At 38.4% G+C, this 21,721-nt stretch overlaps 1 protein-coding gene and 2 long non-coding RNA genes across 3 annotated transcripts; all 3 read left to right on the top strand.

Moving 5' to 3' along the window:
* Nucleotides 1-291: 291 nt before the first annotated feature.
* On the top strand, nucleotides 292-5,413 carry LOC148917792 (uncharacterized). The gene is made up of 4 exons (XR_016126349.1): nucleotides 292-639; nucleotides 725-771; nucleotides 1,027-1,108; nucleotides 2,428-5,413. It is a non-coding gene; the product is annotated as an uncharacterized LOC148917792 (long non-coding RNA).
* Nucleotides 5,414-6,415: 1,002 nt separating this feature from the next.
* LOC148917791 (uncharacterized) lies at nucleotides 6,416-6,826 on the top strand. Its single transcript, XR_016126225.1, has 2 exons — nucleotides 6,416-6,508; nucleotides 6,741-6,826. It is a non-coding gene; the product is annotated as an uncharacterized LOC148917791 (long non-coding RNA).
* Nucleotides 6,827-7,801: 975 nt separating this feature from the next.
* On the top strand, nucleotides 7,802-9,449 carry LOC103343250 (putative O-methyltransferase 3). Its single transcript, XM_008246915.3, is given in 3 exon segments — nucleotides 7,802-8,492; nucleotides 8,494-8,952; nucleotides 9,040-9,449. Coding segments are annotated over 3 exon segments (1,065 nt in total). The 5' UTR covers nucleotides 7,802-8,189; the 3' UTR covers nucleotides 9,343-9,449.
* Nucleotides 9,450-21,721: the final 12,272 nt, after the last annotated feature.

The following is a 21,721-nucleotide window of genomic DNA, read 5'->3' as shown; positions in this document are numbered from 1 at the left end:
GATGAGAAGACACTATGCCAAATTTCACTTTTAGCAACACTACATAGGCATCGTAAAATGGAAAATCGATGCTAGTAATACATTAGTCATCGATTTTAGAAATAACGATACTAAACAGGTACAAAGACATTAGTACGAATTTTTGGTTTTTTATGACGATGTCTTTGATTCCCTTTAGCATCATCTCTCATAATCATAGATGCCTAAAGTGATTTGCCTTTTTTTTTTTTTTAAAGGGACATTATTTTTTTTTAAAGGCCACAGATGCCTAAAGGGTAGTCAACGCTAGTCCAAAAATTTTCACGCTCTCCCTCTCAAACTCTCTCCCTAGATTTCATCTCCCTCTCAATTTTTTAAGTCCCTCTCAAACTCTCGCCCTAATTTCCATCTCCTTCTCAATTTTTTCAGTCCCTCTCAAACTCTCGCCCTAACTTCCATATTCCTCTCAATTTTTTCAGTCCCCTCTCCCTCTTATTTTTATTCCAGTTCCTCTCAAACTCGCTCTTTCTTCTCTCTCCTCCATCACTACTTCTTTCTCTCTCAGAAGCTCCGACCAAGGCCAGCGCTTCTGTCAGGGCTAAAGCCCAGCCACCCCTGCTCCTCCCTGAGCCGCGGCGAGCTTCGAAAGGTTCAAGTGAGGTATGGATATCCATCTCCTCATCATGCTCTAGCTGTTAGTGTAATTAGTTTGGTTTAATTTCTAAGTTTTCAAGTTTGATTTTAGGGGCTACTTTGTAAGCTTTTAAAACCAGAGTTAGTGAAAGAAAAAAGGTATATTCCTGTTCCTATTGTCTGTATATTCTTATTATAGTTTGCCATGATGATGCATGAGAAAACTTCAAATTTTAGTAGGTCTTTCTAGTCGGGTAGCGTCCGTCAATGGTTGATAAACCCCTCTAGGAACTCTTGCCTTCTCTCTCTACAGCTCCCTCTCTCTCTAAAATAATTTTTGTCTTGGTGAGTCGTTGGGGGTTTCGTGGAGGAGCTTTTGGGGTTGTGATATTTTTGTGGTGGGTTTGGTTGCAGCACTTGAATTTGCTTCTAAAGATTGTACTCTGACATCAATTTCTTGGGTTTGTTCTACATCTGGTGGAGAGAAAAATGGCAGGTAAGTTCACAGATTTTTTTGTTTATTGTGCTTTATTTTTGTTTCTCTTTCTTAGTTTTGAATGTATGATTTTTTTGTTTGCTAGCTGAGAAAGCCGTGATAAAGAAAAGAGAATGAGATTCTAAATTTTATGCATTATGTTGATCAGGGCTTCTTTTCTTTTCTAGGATTCCAAAAAGATATGTGCTTTCAAATAGAGCATATATTAGACTTGGGTTTAAAAACTTTGTTTTTTATTAGTTTAACAAGCGACACTGGATTTGTCCTAAGTTTGTTGACATGTAAATTCTGCAGCAAACTTGGATATATTGTTGATCTGGGTTCTTTTATTAGAGATTTTAAGGCGTATGTTATTTCGGCAGTAGCTAGTAGTACCGATTAGAGGATGCTCAATCAGAGTGCTTTATCAATTCTTATCAATCTACATTTTGAGCTGGTGCATGTGATATATAATCAAGAATAAAAAAAGAATTATTGGGTTTCTTTCATGGGGTTGAATTAGCATATAAGAATTGTGCTCCTCTCCCTTCTCTTCCTCAAATTCTCCTAGATCTCAAACACACCCCAAGGGGGGGAGCTCTCAAACATCTCTCTATAGCTCCTCTCCATTCTCTCCCTCAAATTCTCTTAGTTTTCATTTTAGTTCTCAATTGTTGTAATAAAACCCTTTTGCTAAATTTTCCTTTATGTTTTCTGAGTAGTAATTTATTTTTCATTCTAATGTAATTCCTTATTTTAAGTTTTCAAGTTTGATTAATTTCCAAGTTTCAAGTGTGGTTCTTGTTCTTATTCATTAGCTTATAAGTTAATATGCTTGTTTGAATGATTGATCACCATTAAAACTTGTATGTTAGCTATCTTGGTTGGAATTAAGAGTAGAGTAGACACCATATGCTTTAATTCGAATTGAACTATGAATAGGAAGAGTATGTATGGACACTCGACAACAAGGATTAGATTCATACTTGGTTGTCTAAAAAATTCTTCTATGCTTAATGGATTTCTAAGCTTAATTTAGGTTCGACAACAGAGGATCAAATTAGGGAATTAGGAATACAAGGTTAGGATTAGACACCATGGCTTAATCATACTTTAGCTAGAATCAATCCGTGAATTTGAATTGAACTTGTTAACTGATTTGCTTGAGTTAGTTATTTTATCTTTTCTTTACATGTTTACTTTTGTCGTTTAAATTTAGTTTATGTTTTCCTTACCTAATCAAAACACCCAATTTCTATTTTGTACATGGAATCGAATTGAATCAATCTATCATCAATCCTCATGGGATTGACCTCGCACTTGCATATGCTATACTACAGAACAGCTCGTGCATTTGGCGAATATCACAAGTTGAGGATGTAGCTGAATCAATTTTGGTGTAGCTGATCCAACAACAACAATTACTTGGACTTCCAAGATTATTACTACGTGCACTTGAGTAGACGCAACAAGTTTTTGGCACTGTTGTAGAGGAGCGGTGGAGCGAAAAGTAGCACAAAGAAATTGATTGTTAAGGTTTGAGGTTTGAGTTTCCAAAGCTAATCCGGTAAGGCTTATCAAACACAATTTTTCATTTATGTTATTTATTTTTAAAAAATTTAAAATTTAAAATTTTGTATTAATTATTGTGTTTTTTGTTTGCTTTTGTCTTAGCTTTTTAAAAAAGAAAAAAATTTAGTTTAGTTTAGTTTATTTATCTTTTTATTTGTTGCTTCTTTATTTTGTTTATGAGATATTGTGATAAGTTTGGTAGATTTACAAAGAGACCTCAATTTAACCAAACTTCATCACAAATGGCTGAGAACAATAATAATAATGAATTAGAAGTGCCCCAAAATGATGAAGATAATCATAGTGTTCATAGTTTAGAATTTAGCTAATGGCATTCAATTGTGTTGGTTCAGTTTACACCGAAGGAAACATGTGAAAAGTTTACTCGCTAATTATAAATGATTTGGACTTCGTGGTGGGATTAACTTGAAATGTTAAATAAGTGTTCTCTCTTTTAACGTTGTTCATGAAACGAAAATTCAAACTTTGTGTTTTTGTCCTTTTTGTTGGTGACAGTGTTGAAACTATTTTTCGAAGTTTATTTTTTTATTTCATGTTTCTGAATAATTGTGCTAGCCTCACACTTGATGTTTGTGGGTGTCATCCCTGAAACCCTCACGAGACTATAACTCGTCCTTTATGGGTAACCTAAAGGTTTAAAGGCTTGTTGCATACGCTAAATGCAATTCGTATCCTGCGAAAGTGGCTTAGCTGTTTTAGTTGTTTTTATTTATTTTGTTTTGTCATTTTTGCTTAAAATTGAGTTTCTTTTAGTTGCTTGGATTGCTAGGGACTAGCAATAAGTTGGTTGGGGGTTGTGATGAGGGTCTCAAATTACATTTTTTTAAATATTATTTTGAAGACTTTATGATATAAATTTGGATTAATAAAGATAATTTCACTTGCTGTTACATTTCATTTGTAAGGACCCGGTTCTAAATAAATTGGTGCATATTAATTTATTCAGATAAAAGGACCATTTTGCCCTTAGATTATTTTGTGAGGTTTAGAGTTGACTTTTTGATCGGGATGGAATTTGGAAATTTCAACAGTACCGTTGCGTAGAGCACGGGGAGATGAGTCCGTAGACACGTAGGTGGGCTCGAATCGGAGTTGTGACGAGAGAGATACGATCAAAATACCTTCAGTGGCATAATTGTAAATATTTTGAAATGGGTTTTTAATAAAATCTGAAAACCCTCTCTCTCTCTCTCCCCGCGCAGCCTCTCTCCTCCCTGTCAAAGCAGCAGCGGCGGTTTTTCCGCCGCCACCGCTTCCTCCGGCCACCATTCGAGGTGGTATTGGTCTCAAAATGACCGGCTGGTCTTCCGCTTCCAACCCCAGCCAAGCTCCGTCACCAGCAGCTGCGAGTTTGGCCTGAAACTGCAGAAAATCCGGCGGTTTTTCCCGAATTTTCAAATCGCTCGTTCTCTCTCATTTCTCCACCAAATTGGACGTATAAGGTATGAATTTCTACCTATTTTTCATGATCTAGCTGATGGTTGGGTAGGATTGCATGATTTTGAGCGTAGGATGTCTGATCTTCGAATTGGATTTCGGCCGGATTTCGGGATGAGATTCCGGCCACTTCCGGTCAGTTTTTGGGGTATGCCCAAGAACAAAAGTGACTCCAAATTAGGTGTATTACCTAGGGTAGGAGTCTTGGCACGAGATTCTAAGATTTTCCAGCGATGCGATATCGCTTTGGACACCCACGCGTTGCCGGCGCATGTGGCGGTGTGTGGGCACTGTAGCTGAGGGGCATTTTTGTCCCACTGCGATCCTCTCGATGTCACAAGCGCGTAGGTGTGCTCGGATTTCAATTTGGATATCGCTAGGGTTCGAACGGATATCGCATATTGCGTATTTTCCGGGTTTGTTAGGTTTGGACCGTTGGATGGTCCTGAGATTATAATATGTTGATCTAGGCAGTACTAGGATCGTATAGGATTCGACGGATCGTAAAACGGAGTCCCGGATACTCCGGATAAGCCAACCCTAGGGTTAGGGTTTTAGTACCGTTCGATCGTCCGATCCGGATTAAACTTGGAGAACGTGTGTCCTAGACCTTGTAGGACTTATAGGAACTGTTGGATCAGAAATTGAAGGTCGTGGACCCGGGGGCCCGTTTAACCGAGACTGGGTAGTTTGACCCTGGGTTGACCGTGAGACTTCCTGGGTAGTGTTACCTTCCTAGGAAGATTATAATGACCCTAGTGACAGGTCTTGAGAGTTGTTGAGTGATATTGATTATGTGGGATTAGGATATCAATTTATGGTGATAAATTGGGGGTTTATTGGATGTTATATTTTGGGGTTGAGGTTGATGCAATAGTGGATTATATTTATATATATATTATTATTTTATAAAGATGCTTGAGGGCACTATAAGTGCCACCCTGTGAATTGTCGTTGAGGTGCTTACAATATTAGAAATTAATATATATATATATATATATTTTGTATGTATTTAGAAAGGTATGAAAAGAGTATAGATTGTCAGTTTGAAGTGCTATACGCACTATCTTGAATACCTCTTCGGTTATGGGTTTTATGTTTGAGATTTATTTTGCCCAGGCCCGTCGGAGTTTGCCCGAGGCCTTCGGATGTCTTCTTAATACGATGCCTTGGAAAGGAAGTGTTAATATTTCAATGTGTTTTTATCTGATTTAGAATTATGATATATCCGAAAGATATAGAGGTTTGGCACAATTGAATTAAGGAAGAAAATATCATTTTATAATGTTGTGATAAGGGTTACGAACTCCACCATCATACGACCCTTCCCAGTTACTATTCACACACGTGCGTGTTTGGCGTGTGGGCTTTCTTGGTTACGGATCCTGGAATTGTGGGATGCCGGGAATATTATGATATGGTTTGGATATGTTGAAATACGGGGCATCCTTGACGAGATGTTGCCGTGGACCCTGAGGGGTGGTAGTCTGCGCGTGTAGGATTGGCTTTCAGGCGCAAGCTTTGATTTTATCGGCTACCGCGACTAGCTAAGAGTTAGTCCCTCAGATTGGACGGCTGCTCTCAGCCACATGGCCGCTTGAGGGCGGATAATTGTGAGCTAGTCAACAATCCCCTTCTGATTGTTTCCCAGACATGATGTGCAGCATCACATGTACCTCCCTTTGGATACTGATACATGGAAATGGATATGGATCTGTGAATGTGTTGATACCCGGGCATACCTTAACGGGGTGTTACAGAGACCTTGTGGGTAGTCTGCAGTATGATCTATATGTTTACGCGCATTTCTTGATTCTTCGTCCCGTCGCCGGAGTTAGTTCCCCCCAGTTGGACGGCTCGTTCCCTAGACGCATGGTGAATTGAGGGATTGCTCTGCCATGTGGACTAGTCAAACGATCCCCTGTTGGATTGTTTCCTTGGTACATGATGATGATGAGAGGTGTGTGTTATATATGTGTATATGTGGTTTTTGATTCGGGATTGAAATCGTGAGATTGTCCTTTGAGAGGACCTTGTACATGTATAAATGTTTACGCAGTTTGGGAGATGTTCGCAACATACGCCTTGGATAGGTATGGTAGCAGGTTGATTTGATGTAAAGGAAGAGTTTGAGAATGTGTTCATTGTGTTTAGTGGGAAATTGATTGGTGATAAATTTGAAATGTATTTGTTGGTTCTGCTTTAATTAATTGTATATTATCGGAGATGTGACCGTTGATATGAAAGAACTACGTGTGGCTTGATCCCTCAAGAAAGGGTGCGTAGGCACACGAAGTAACTAGGCGCAGCCACGGGTTAAACTCTAATTATGTGTTTTGTTGAGTGTGATGCGGACCTTGTTGTTGGCCCCGAAACTCGTTTGAATTCGAGGTATGTTTATATTTTTGTTCGTAATCCCGGTTGGCTAAGGGAGGGTTGTGTAGGTGTACTATTGAATAAAGTGTGTAATATAATGGGCTGAGGCCCTGGAATAAATGGTGATAATTTATAGATGATAATTGATGCATGTTAAAACCTCGTTTGTTGGATTGGGGAAAGTTAGTGGTGAGTTTTGCTTTCGGCAATTATAAGTGTGTTTGAGCTTGTTCTTGCCATGTTTCAGGAAATTTTTATCTAAAGACTTTGTTGGCAGATCTTTTTGGGAATATTTGAAGGCCGGAGGCCAATTAGTTGAATTGCAGGTTATTACATTGTGCGTACTGTTGTGGTTATTAAATGCGTTATGTGCAGGTGGAAATTTTGGGAAATGTTCAAATTATGATTCTGCCGAATTTTCGGCAGAAAGTCTCATGCCCTTACTCCTCTTAAAGAAGGAGGTTACTTGTTTAAGGAGTGAAACCAGCATGGGTGTGATGCTGGGGTCTCCGCAGGATTCGTCTCGGGTTTTGTGAAAAATTTGGGGTGGGTCCTGTCATCATTCTCACCAATTGGATTTATGAATGTTATGTATTTAATTTGGTGAACTTATTAGGTGAATTTATCTTTTGTAGGAAGTTGGAAAAGCCAAAAGATGAAGATATATATTTGTCCAAGTTCAAGCCAAGTGTCAAGAGAATTGCTAGCGGATTTTATTGAAGAATTGATTGTGAGATTATTGTGATTATAAAGAGAAGTAAAGAGGGAGAAGATAGGACAAAACCGTTGAGCTAAAGAGCCTATTTCATGTCATTGACTACTATAAATCACCCATCAACTTATTTGGTAAGGACACCACTACGACAAATTTCTTTATCTATTTCAATCAAAATTTAGTTATGTTTTCCTTTGTAATGAGTTGCTAGACAATGACCGAATGCTTAGCGACCAAATATCATCTAATAAGTGATAATCAGTTTTAACACATTTTGTGTTTAGAGATATACAATTGATTAAGGGTTAATGACACAAAGAACTTATATTTTCAAACTCGAGATAAGCGTGTGGCAGATATGTTAATGTATAGCTCCCATTATTAATTCCATGCTCAAAAATCATTCATCCGATATAGTGCTTTCCCAGTTGTGCAAAAGAATTTAAATATCTTTCATAAATATCGCATGTAGAAGTTGTGCTGGAGTAACAAGAGACCATCACACACTGATTGACTTATAGCAAAAGCTAATTGAAAAAAGAAAAAGAGAAGAAGAATCGCTACTTGCGTGTAAAGATGAATGACTTTTACATGATTCATGTTGTGTGGATTAGTTTAGTTTTATAATTCCGTTGCTCTCCAGACCCCAGCAATATTTGCCAGTTTTCAATTACTGTCTTGCGTGCACAAACCACATTTTACCCGTGAATCATTGTTATTTATTTGCTGTAAGAGTTTACATAACAGTAATTGCATACAGTAGAAGGTAAAAAATAGAGTCGCCCATCAAATACAAGAGCCAGTTAACATGTCTAACTCGTGGATTGGTTTGTTCACGTGGAAAACATGGGTATCCCAATTTCCAAATATATCTCTCCTTTATGGCATTAAGCTCCTCTGGCTCCCTTCCACTCCACACACTTATATAAAGAGATGTGCATCAATCTTAATTCTCACCACATCTTGAGCCAATAGCAAGGCATGGGTAGTGACGTGAGAGCAAGTCATGAGCTACTCAAAGCACAAGCCCACATTTGGAACCACACTTTTAGCTTCATAAATTCTATGTCCCTCAAATGTGCAGTTCAATTAGATATCCCAGATGTCATCCAAAAACATGGCCAACCCATGACTCTTTCCGAACTTGTCTCCGCCCTACCAATTTCCCCAACAAAAGCTCATTTCATCCCACGCCTCATTCGAATCTTAGTCCACTCCGGCTTCTTTGCCAGCGAAAGTCTGAATGGCGGCGAACAAGGTTATGTACTAACAGACGCCTCCAGCACTCCTCCTGAAAGACAATCCCATGAGCGCAAGGCCCTTCTTACTTGCCATGCTCAATCCCATCTTAACTGATCCATGGCAGTATTTGACGACTTGGTTCCAAAATGACAATCCTACCCCGTTTCATGTGGCGCATGGGATGACATTTTGGGATTATGGGAACCAGGACACGACTCTTGCACATTTTTTCAATGAGGCCATGGCTAGCGATGCCCGGTTGATCTCAAGCTTGATGATTGATGACTGCAAGGGGGTGTTTCAAGGAGTGGATTCGTTGGTTGACGTGGGCGGTGGGACCGGAACCGTGGCCAAGTCCATTGCTGCCGCCTTCCCTCATATGAAATGCACTGTACTTGATCTCCCTCATGTAGTTGCTGACCTAAAAGGGAGTAACAACTTGGAATATGTTGCAGGGGACATGTTTGAGGCTATTCCTGGGGCCGATGCTATTTTTTTGAAGGTAAATCATCTCATCCTTAGTGATATTATATTGTTAAATACAGATTTCCATTTATAATTTTGTTTGGTGATTGTGTATGACAAACAGTGGATATTGCATGACTGGAGTGATGAAGAATGCGTGAAAATACTTGAGCGATGTAAAGAGGCAATTACAAGAGATGGCAAGAAAGGCAAGGTGATTATCGTAGATATGACGGTGGAGAACAAGAATACAGATAAGGAATCTGGGGAAACACAACTTTTCTTCGATATGGAGATGATGGTCTTGGCTACAGGAAAAGAAAGGAATGAGAAAGAATGGGCTATGCTCTTTTCTGACGCAGGTTTCAGCCACTATAAGATTACTCCCTGTTTGGGTTTAAGGTCTCTCATTGAGGTTTATCCTTGATTTATAATGAAGCACCTGCTTAATATATTATTTGGGCAGCATGTAGTGTATTGTAATCTTGTTCAGGGTAAATTAATATTACCTAGTTTATTTAGTATTGTATTAAATTCGATTTTGTCAATTTGGGAGATGCTCTGGAAATTCTGCGGAAAATTTTAGTGTTAATTCTTGTTATATATGTATTCCACCAAAAGGAACATATGTAAGAGCAACTCCACCCATTTGCCCTTAGCCATGGCAAGCAAGGGGGAGCTAGGGCAGCCACTATTCACGTGAATAGTGGCTGCCCTTGGATAAATAGTATGTGTTTCCACCCACATGTGCTATAGCGATTATTCATTTTTTGTTTTATTCACAAATTTTTTTACCTCAATAATTAATTTGGATAATATTTTCATATAAGATTTTGGTTTGTACGTGTCATTAGACTATTCATAATCGGATAAAATTTGATAAGATTTTGGGTTCAAATTTTGGATGAATTTCAAAATTTAAATTTATAAATTTTAGGTTCAAATTTTGGATGAATTTCAAAATTCAAATTTTTGGATAAATTTGGGTCTAAATTTCGATAAATTTGGGTTCAAATTTTGATGAATTTTAAAAATCGAATTTCGATAAATTTATTCAAATTTCGATTGAATTTTAAATTTCAGATAAGATTTTTATCTAATGAATCGCCACGCAGTGCATCTCTATCTTCCAAATTTTTCTATAAAACCAGAGGCTCTCCACCCATACCTCCCACACCACATCTTTCTATATTTTCATTTCTTAGAGTTTAGAATTCATACTCCATTCATTCTCAATGGAAAATATAGGAGATGCTTGGAGAGGCAAGAGCGAGAAAGAAAGGGAAACCGTAGAGCCGATGAAATCAATGAGTTGCAGAGCAAGTCGATGAACAAGTTCTCATAGCAGTGGCAATGGAAGAGGAAGAAAACCAAGGTCGCCACCGTGGTTCGTAAGTCGGCCGTCGCTTATGTGAACATACATAGGTATTTTCGAGAGTAAGAATCTTTTGGAAGATTATTTTATCCCAACTGCTTTGTACTCTGATGTTGATTTTGGCAGGCGATCTAGAATGCAACCCCATTTGTTTAATAAAGTCATGCATGATATTTGCAATTATGATGCATACTTTGTTCAAAAGTGTGATGCTGGGGTTTTGGGGCTTCTTCTGGAGCAAAAGCTTATAGCTGTTATACGAATGTTGGCGATGGAGCATCTGCTGATCAGGTGGATGAGGTTGCCCGAATGGGGAAGTCCACCACGTTGGAGGCTTTGGTAAGATTTTGTGATGCAGTTGAAAATCTGTACACTAGGGACTACCTGCGTAGACCTACTCCCGGGAACCTCCAACGGCTTCTACAAAAAGCCGAAGCTCGAGGATTTCCAGGAATGATTGGTAGCATTGACTGCATGCATTGGCAATGGAAGAATTGCCCAACTGCCTTGCAAGGTGATTACGGAAATAGAAAAGGCAAAAAAGTCAATCATACTAGATGGGGTATTAAGCCGCTGGCTTTCGACACATGGGTTTGGCATGCCTTCTTCGGAGTTGCCGGAGCCCAAAATGACCTCAACGCGTCTTGCTCAACGTCCTTGGTCAATCTCCGGTCTTCAACGATGTTTTGAGAGGCCAAGGCCCCAATATTACCTATCAAGTCAACAATATAGTCTACTAGATGGGGTATTATCTAGCTGACGGTATGTACCCAAGATGGACCATATTTGTCAAATCCATTCCGAATCCCCGATCCCAGAAGCATAAAAATTATTTGCTACCTATCAACATGGGATACAGGAAAGATGTCGAAAGGTGTTTTGGCATCCTTCAAGCTCGGTGGTTGATTGTTCGAGGTGCGGCCCGTATGTTTGATGAAGAGATCCTCCGAAGCATTATGATGACTTGCATTATCCTCCATAATATGATTGTGGAGGATGAGTATGATTATGATGCTAGAGAGGTCTACGAACCGGATCCAATGAACACGGCCTTGACCCGGATTTATGAAAGGCCCATGGGCCAAGTGGAGAACCGTTTGAGCCGGAACCTGCTCATGAGGGACGATCGTTTCATGACCCGGATGATAGATCGATATACAAAGATGCAATCTTCGTATATTCATGAAAGGCGTCAACTTGACTTCATGGAGCATCTATGGGCGGTGAGCGGGAATGAAGATGAATGATGGAGTATAGATGCTTTGGTTATGTTTTATTTACTTATGGTTTGGTTGTGTTTTTTATTGCTTATGGTTTGGTTGTGTTGTTTTTTTATTTATTATTGTACCTTGTTTGTAGTTTTTTTTTAAAATTTTGAATTATGTTTTGTTTGATGTATGGAATATGTTGAATAAAATGGTCTTTTATTGAATGCTTTGTTTATTAAATAAAGAAATCCAATACAAGTCATTAAGAATTACTACTACTAAAATAGAATACATGAAGTACACCAACTTTAATACAAAACATGAAAAATAAAAATACATAAAAGGTATGCCAACTAATTTAATGGTTTTGATCATTTAACCAATCCGTGTTGTTGCTCGGCCCATCATCCTGAAAGTCTTCTTCTCATAATATCCCTTCGCTCTCTAGCTTCCAATATTGTTTTGTTTCAGGGGACATATGGCTTGTATCCATCGCCATAGTTTCTCGATCCGCCTTCTCCATATTTTTGCGTCATAAATACTCCTTTTCTCGCACACTGGCTTGAATTGCCACCTCCATATCTTGGTTTCGTTTTGCTCCATTTCAATTTAGTTGCCTTGCAATTTCCAAAAACTTTGAATTTCTGATTGCTTGAATTACCCGCTCTTTCACAGCCATTTACGCCAATGGGCCTCGGTTCCTTTTGGATGGGTGAGTCTTCACTCATAGGGGAATCGAGAGGTGAATCCAATGTCGTTCAATCACGGAGAGGCGCCTCGTTTAACGTCGGGACCCGTGAGAATAATTATGAAGCGCCGTTTACAATATTTCACCACCTCCCAACATTCATGATAGGTGAAACTTTTTTTGCCACCTCAGTTGCACCGAACCACATCTATGCTTGAATGAGCTATTTAACAAAAAAATGGAAATGCAATAAATATTTAAAATATATTGGATATGCAAGTAACAAAATAAAAATAATGGAAATGCAATTAACCTTACAAATAAATTGGAAGTGCAAGAAATATAAAAAAACAATTGGAAATGCAATAAATATTAACAACATATTGAAAATGCAAGAAATATGAAGAAACAATTGGAAATGCAAGTAATATTAACAACATATTGAAAATGCAAGAAATATTAACAAAATATTTGAAATGCAAGAAATATTAACAAAATATTGAAAATGCAATAAATATTAACATATATATATATATATATTAGGACATTAAACTTAATAAAACGAAAATTACAAAATACTTACCTCGTTAATCGATTTTCTCCCCACTTCTATACAAGTTCATCGCTTTTGTCAAGGCATCTCTCCATTTTGCCATCTCTTTGTTGAGAAGTTTCCACCTACTCTGACAATGTCATTTCCACCTGTGACCAATTTCCCAAAATTCGGCATGAATTTTTTCCACATATGGAAAAATTTCATCTTATTGCACTGTCATCACGGGACAATGACAAATCCGGAGCCAAGCCTCACATAAAGAAACATCTTCCATGGTGCTCCATGCCCTCGGTTTCCGGTTTCGGTTTCAATAGAAGAAGCCATAAAAATGAAATAAAAATACAAGGTGAAAGAGATGAAAATGTTGAGTGAAGAGTGAAAAAAATGTTGAGTAATTGTAGAAGTAGAATAAAATGTATGAGAATTGGTGTTGAAAGTGAAGGGTATTTATAGGAAAAAAATCAGATTTTAATGTATTTTTAGTATTTTTTCAAAAAAATTTCGATTTTTTTTTTTCATAATTTTATTGTTGGAAAATCGCGCGTTCGTTGATGAAATTTTGTGGAATCAAATTGGAGCGGGAGGAAGTGCATGCTTCCAGCCATGGCCTACGCGTCGTGGTCCAGGTACCGGACGCATGCTAGTTCAAATTTTTTTTCGCTCAGCAGCATTGAACGTACGGTCGCGTCGTCGAGCCCTACGCCGGAGACACGACTCCTCCGCTTTGGACTGGAAGTTGCCCGCGGCGGTGGGTCCACACACCGGGCCTCGGCTGGCTCCGCTCACCATTGAGCATAAATTTTTTCCCTAGCCTCGAAGTTGGGCTTCTATTGGAATGGCTCTAAGAGCAATTCGGCTGGCTCGGAGGGTTGTTGGGCCAAAAGCGTGATTCCCAGCCTTGCCCGGCACATGAGACCAAGAGCGGCACTTGGGCGGAGTTGATTAGCGCCACGACCAGTGCCCAGTCAGCTTACCTACGTACCATAGCGAGCGTGGCGTCTAGGCTCTGATCAGATTTTTTTCAAATCAGCGGCAGCGCGAATGCAGCGTGTGTGCAAATAAAATAATCAAAAAAATTAAATATTTTTTAAAAACCCTAAAAAATTAATGAATTTTTTTCTATAAATACTAACCAATACTCTTTACTTTTAACACCAAATCCTCATACATTTTCATCTCTTTCAACTATTATTCACTTTCTATTTAATATTTTTTTTCACTTTCAAGTTTTATTCCTAATCTTATCCGAAATTTTTCCAAATTATGAGGAATTTTATAATAAAGATTGATCATAGGAACCAAAAATCTAATCCGAAAATATTATCCAAATTATTGTTTAGGTAAAAAAATATGTGAAAAAAACAAAAAAATAAATAGTATTTGCCATGGCAAAAGGCAACTGATGGAAACAAACATTGGTTTTTGCAAGGGAAACTACTATTCACGTGAATAGTGGCTGCCCTTGCAAATAGTATTTTCCGTTTCCAACCGTTGTTGCCATGGCAAGAGCAATTACTATTCATTTTTTTTTAATTTTTTTTTTCACAATTTTTTTTACCTCAATAATTAATTTGGATAATATTTTGGATAAAGAGATTTCGGTTCCCTACGTGTCAATACTATTCATATCTCATAATCGGATAAAATTTTCAATTACAAATTTGAAATAAATTAAAAAAATAACTGTTGAATGTTTATAGAAAAAAAAATTTCGTATTTTGCAAATTGGCTACCTGGGTGGATTGGAGGAAAAATTAGATCAGAGAACGGCGCCGTGGCAACCAAAAAAATCAATCAAGCTTAATCAGCCAGTTTGGACCGGCTGCGAATCGCCGAATGGGGCCGCCCAGCCCCGTTGGTGCGTGGGACCCATTCCAGCGCTTGGGCTCACCGAAACCAATTTTTTTTGCAAAACTCCCCAACTCGAGGCAAGGGGGCCTCGTGGAACTACTCTAAGAGCAACTCACCCATTTGCCCTTAGCCATGACAAGGGGGGAGTTAGGGCAGCCACTATTCACTTGAATAGTAGTTGCCCTTGCAAATAGTATTTTCCGTTTTTCACCACTCGTTGCCATGGCAAAGGGCAATTACTATTCATTTTTTAATTTTTTTCACAAATTTTTTTACCTCATGACAATAATTAGTTTGGATAATATTTTCGGGTTCTTACGTGTCAATACTATTCATATCTCGGTAATCGGATAAAATTTTCAATTTCAAATTTCAGATAAATTTTAAAAAAATTGGTTGGTATTTATAGAAAAATTGGTTCAGATAAATTCTAAACCCTAAACCCTTGGGCTCATCATTGGAGCTGCAAATTTTTGTTTCCCCTCCCCCGTTGGGGCTCAGCTCATGTTGGAAACTGCTCTGAGGGCCTTAATCTCTTTGTTAACCCAGTAATCAACACGACCTCTTCTATCTATCTAGTTCTCTCTTCATCATTTGGCAACTGCTCGGATTAATTTCTCAAACTCCTTTTCCATATTAGGCAAAACCTCACTTTTGATTCATGTGGTTTATCACTTTTACTATTAAAGTCTTGTGGTTTCAATTTGATTATTTTTACCCATGTGGTGCAATTCAAAGATGTTCTCCATTTTTTGTCAAATTAGAGTAACTGCGGTTACTTGTTGAGGAGCATTTTGGTCCAAAACAAGAAACATTAAAAAAAAAAAAGGAAAAGGAAAAGTTAAGAAAGAGAAGGGAGAGAGAAACCCTCCGCACCATTACCCCTGCCAGCCCACACGCCAACCACAACATTCGACCCTATGTCCCCAACCCAATACAAATCTACCACCGTCATCTCTCTCTCTCTCTCTCTCATGCCCCCCCCAATAACACCCAACACCCAACACCCAACCCCAATTCCCTCATCCAAACCATGTATCTCCTCGATGTTCTCTGCGCCCCACCCCTCTTGGATATCTACTCACCACACCCAGTCCCTTCCCCAACGCTAGCCCAAAGTAGAAGCCACAACCACCCTTCCAGAAGCTCAATGGGAACTTACTATTAGATCCCACTCCCCCAACAACCTTCGCATCTCCATTTTCTTCTCTCTTATCAATCCCTCTCTAAACTTTCCTTTTTTTCTTAATTTTTTTTTCGTTCTGCAATTCTTAGAAAAAGTTATAGAGAAACATCAACCACCCAATTTCTATTTCTATTGATTTGTTGGGGGAAATTTCACGTTCTTGGCGAATTTTATTTTCGATAAATCTCAGATCTTGGTTCATAACACAGTACAACAAATATTAGTTTCGGGGGATTTTCATGGGTTTGGCAAATTCCAAGTTTGTATCATGGCAAATTTTGGATTCTGTAATGTATGGAAGGTTGTAATATTTTGCAATGGTTGTTGTTCAATAATTTTAATTGTGGTGGGGAAGGAGGAGGAGGAGGGTTGGTGGTGGTCGTGGTGAGAGGGGTGGCTAGGCAACTTGGTGGTGGCTAGGCAACTTGGGGAATGGGGATGGGGAGGGAAATGCCTCTCCCTTTCTCTATTTCCAGCATTTTTTTTATGTACCGAAATTCTCCTTGACAAATAAATTAGTAGTTACTCGAGTTTGACACAAATTGGAGACTGTTCTTAAATTGTTTAAATTCAAAGCCATAAGGGTAATAATGATCAAATTGAAACAATCCAGACTTTAGTGGTAAAAGTGGTAAATCATGTAGACCCAAATTAATTTTTTGCCTAGTTATTAATGTTATTTTAATGAGTTTTTATTAATTGTACCTGGTCTGGTCGAGGGGGCATTTCATGAGGTTTATTACGGAGAGAGTTTTGTCTGTATTACCGACTTCAAATGCTTGTGTATATCGATCAGTTTGTGTTGTTTGCCAAAGTTAGACTGCACGAGGTTTGAGATGCAAGCCTGTTGACGAGGCTCCCCTTAGTTCCTCCATTCTTCAACAACATGTCTATTAGGGTCTGGAATGATAGGTCCCAGGTTTTTCCAAGTACTATAGCCTAAACCTCATGCAATCCTTATTCAAGTGCATCCCATGATTCTGTTCTTGATTGTCAACATAAGAGGTTTGTCAATCTCTGTGTTTGGAGATTAAGTATCACAAGTAAGAGTTATGGTAACATATACTAGAAGGTTTTTCTAGGTTTGTTAAGACCGGTTATCCCGCTCATCATGTCAATTATGTGTCGTGTGGGATAGTTAATGGCTTTAATGAGTGTGTTGCTTGGGCCAATACTCAATCAACGACTATAGTGGCCTATGACCTCGAGATTGGCTGGACGCTTTAATGCGCAGCATTGACCCCAAGAAGATTGGCTCACCAGATGCGGGAAGAAGAGGAAATCAGGTAGTAAAAGAGGCAGCAGGGAAGTTTATGCAGGGCGATCGATCGTGGCCATGAGATCAACCGGGTTTCTTCTAGTGGGCTACACGATGCTGGTTCCAAGCGATCGATCCGATTCTGACCCATTTTGTTTGCATGTTGAACGTGTTTTTTTCGTGTTTTGACGTGGCTTCCTATTTTATTGAGGTCCAGAACTCTAATTAAAGAAGGTTTTAGTTTCCTATTTCTAGTTAACTTTTAACCCATGTCCTATGCATTATATATAAAAAGGACTTTTTGGGGTTATGTTAAATTAGCCGAGCCAAAGAGAGGTCATGGAATTTAGAAGAGAGAGTAACAAGAGAATTTAAGAGGGAATTCTTGGGTGTTCATAAGGGAATCAAAGGGTTTGAACAAGGGTGAAAGAAAAGAGAGTTAGGGTTCTTGTGAGAGCTAAGGGTCCCGTTATTGTAACGAAAAATTGTTTTTACATACTAGGAAATTTTTCGAGTGAATCACTAAGAAGATGTAGGCACAAGGTCGAACACTATAAATCTTTGTGTTCTTGTGTGTTTGCTGTTGAGGCCCAAAAAATCCATTAGTTCTACAAATCCATGCTAATTATCCCGTTAAGCATCATAATTAAAAAACATGTCAAGCAACATGCCATGCCAAACGGGAAATTGTTATGTCACACCCAACCACGCTACAAGTCTATGGCCCAAGCCACTCAAATGCTCTGGGCTTGCTTGAGGGGTTGTGGTAATGGATTTAAGGTTGTCATGAGGCCCATTGATGGACTTAGAAATGGAGGTTTCGGGTCGCTTGGGAGCCTCTGAACTCAAGCCCATCTCTTAGGCCCAAAAATGTGGGCAAGCACAAGAGAGAAAATATCCCAACCAAAAAGCCCAACCAAAATGGTCCTCTAAAATTAACCAATATAGCCCAAAACTTGAGGAGATTAGCCCATTTGTTTGGTAGGTTGACTTGCCATCTTAGAAAGCCCATACAATTAGAAGTAAGAAGCAGCAAAGGTTTCAGCATTTGGTTGAAAGACAAAGCCATGGAGGAGCTTGGAAGACCACGTGGGCTGCTAGGAAGAAAGGAACAAGTTTTCAAACAAAACATTCAAGGGACCAAAAGATATTGGCGCGTAAGGAGCCACCCTTCGAACCAGCATGTATACCCATTTCTGAAAATAGGAATTCTTCACTAGGCAACTGCGGGAAAGGACTTGAGCTCCCAAAATCCCTGATTTTGTGCAAAGAAGCAGAGTAGATTTCACCAAAATAGGATGATTGAAGGGATGAGGGGAGAAAGGAAGGGAAAGACTTGGAAAAATGGGATGGAAGCCATTAGGGTTTCTTGGAAAAAGATTTCCAATGCTATAATAGGGCCTCCTTTCTACCCAACTAAAATCATCCACAACCCAGAGAGCGAGCTTCCTCTCTTACTTTCAAAACCATCAATTTTCGTGCATAGTTCATCTCCTTCCTCCTTAGTTTTCCTTCTTGGCAAGTTGCTTTAACACTTGACAGAACCTCTGTCCAAGCCGTGGCTGAGAAGCACTCAAACCACCATTTTCTCTCTTTCCTCATTCTCAACCAAACCTCTCTGCAAAACCCTTCTCTCTCCTACCTTAATACCCCATCTTTCCCCTAGGAACACTTAATTTTCTCTTTAGTGCTAAACTCATGGAAACTTTGCTCCCATGCTGTGCTTCTCATGCCAAGCTAGGATTCTACCTATAAGCACTAAGAATTTATCTGTAAGTAGCCATTATTTTCTGTTGATGAAGGTAACCAAGGTGTTTTCTAAGGCTTTACTATCCTTTCAAAGAATTTTGGGGTCTGATCTTTGAACTCAGATACGAGGGATATTTTCTTCAGTTTGCTCCTTAAGGCAAACCAGCCCATTTGTGGCTGCCAGAAGAAACAAAGCCCCTACATTTGCTTACTCTCTTCATGGTGTGTGTGTTTTATTCTCAAGGGGTTTGTGTGTGATTTGGTTACGTGGTCCATCAATAACAAGGTCTTGAGGTTTAGTACAGCTTCCTTTATATGGCCTTGTTGGGCTCGAAAGCATTTGGCCAATGCTTAGTCACTACTACAAAAAGGGAAAAAGAAGACCAGAAAACAACAATGGTAAAACAAAATACCGTTGTTGTGTTTAGAAAGATGACAGTAATAAAAACTGTGTGGGATAAGTAACACAAACACCTAAAAAATCAAGTCCCACTTGGGTATTTCTAAAACACGATGCACCCAAATAAAATAGCGTTGTCTTATTAAATAGGTTTTCTTTATACTTAAACTCTGACCCCAAAAACAACGACAGCAAGTATGAAGCCACCAACGTAGAAAGTAACAACGGTTTATCGAAACAGTCGACATGTTAACTCCTAAATAAATATGACCAATTGTTCTCAATCAGCGTCATATAATTTTAATGGAATCCATATTGGTATATTACAAAACAGCGCCATATTAAAGCCATGTACGGTAAAGATAAACTTATCGACGTATTATGTGAGAAGGTATTACGACGGTATCTATAACACCACTGTCATATAGAGTAGTAGAGAACCACAACGCCAGAAGAGTAGATAACAATGTCTAAATTCAATAATATCCTCGCCATATTTTCACCACATCAAGACATATGAAATTAGTACACGACGACGGTTCGTATAAGTTAGTAATAACCACGTCGGTTTTCTTCAATGAGCGTCGTATAATATTAATTTACCACGCTGCTATGAAAAGTACCATCGATTAATTCGTTTTGTATGACTTGCCCTTATCTATAAACCGCCATCTTAATTTTTATTGCTTTTTTAGATTTTTTTTCCTTGTATTTTGGTAGCCTACGACGGTATATCAACAAAATGACAAGAATTGAGAAAAACCACAATGGTTTATATAGAAAACCGACGTCATAGAGAAATTAAAATGAGATCCCAAGAGATATGAAATCTTACCAACGGAAGCTATGATCCTCATCATAATCGAACCACCAATGTGAGAAATACAATATTTTACACGTTGATGACGTATGTATCTTTGTGTCTTTGAGATACAAAGACACATACATACATATCAAAATCCAAACTATTTGCCTATAAATCCAAACTGACGACATGTGCGTTTTGAGAAAGACAAGCTTTTCATAAAGACAATTTGAGAAAGACAATTTTTTGAAAGTTAATGATAAAGCGCTTGTGTCTTTGAGATACACCAAAACACATACATCGTTAACATCCAAATTATTGCCTCAAGCGAGGTGAGGAGAGAGCCAAAGCTTGAAGTGAGGATGACGACCAAGGGCCAAAAGAATGCGACTTTATTTCAACTTGGAACCCTAAGTGAAAACTGAAAGTGAAAGAACGCGTTTACTAAACACGACGGTTCTTCTATAAATTGCGTCATCTAATATTAAAAAATCCGTGGCGCTTAATAAAAATTGTGTTGTAATGAACCACGTGAGTTTCTACCATCCTAGCCTCGTTTTAAACACATACTAGGGAAAATTATTTAGAATATAGCAACGGGTTGTTTTTCCAAACTACGACGGTTCTTTAGTTATAGCATCGTGAAAATTTTATTCTCACGCCCTATGAAATATACTGCCGTCTATTTGTTTATAAGACTATTCTTTTGAATATTGTCGTCTTAAATTTGTATTGCTATTTTAGATTTAATTTCTGGATTGGGTAAATTACTCAAATTGTCATCAAATTTGTATCCGATTTACATTTTGGTCCCTAAACTAAATTATTAGTTCAAATGGTCCACAAACTCTTTATTTTTCGGCGCTTTGGTTCTATCGTTACATTTTGTTAAATTTAGTATAGCAGCAGCATGCTACATTTGGGGGGGTAATAAGACTATTGCACACTTTTATCAGATCAACCAGATGACCTATGTATCAACCGATCACCTATTTGGGAAACATAGGATGTTTATGGATGGTTTTACCTCTTACATTTGAAGGCAACATTAACATAAGGTAATGGTAGGATCAATGGAGCAATTAATATAAAGTTAATGGACCATTTGAACGAATAATTTAATCGAGGGACCAAAATGTAAATCGGGTATAAGTTTGAGGACCATTTGAGTAATTTTTCCCTTCTGGATTTTAGTAGCCTACAACGGTAGATCAACAAAATGACAAGTACGGAGTAAAACCACGACGGTTTATATAGAAAACCGTCGTTTGCGTTATAATTTAGGCGTAGGCGTTTTTACTAAATTAAATTTTGAAGAAATGCAAACTCAAGAGATATGAAATCTTACTAGTGGGAGCTATGTTCCTCATTACAATCGAACCACCAACATGAGAAAGACAATATTTTAGAAGTATATGATGTGTGTGTCATCAATATTTTGGACCTTCAGAGAGGCAAGAGAGAGACACACACACACATTAACTTCCAAATTATTGCCTCCCACTCAAATCCGAACCTTCAGAGATTTAGAGAGAGCCAAGGGCTTATGCAACTTGAGTTAGAGCTGGAACCCTAATAGAAAAGTAAAAATGAAGAAAAGTCCCAATTTATATTTACATCCATGGGTTTATTCGTAAAGAGAGAGGTGTTATTCAAATTAACCACGACGGTTTATATGTAAAAAAGCGTCGTATTAACATATATACCATCAGAGAAAGTAAACATTTTGT

Source organism: Prunus mume, linkage group LG4 (genome assembly GCF_029339155.1).
Source record: "Prunus mume cultivar Tortuosa linkage group LG4, ASM2933915v1, whole genome shotgun sequence".
NCBI classification, from domain to species: Eukaryota; Viridiplantae; Streptophyta; class Magnoliopsida; order Rosales; family Rosaceae; genus Prunus; species Prunus mume.
The sequence above is the reverse complement of the archived record's forward strand: the minus strand, read 5'-3'. Positions and strand labels throughout refer to the sequence as shown.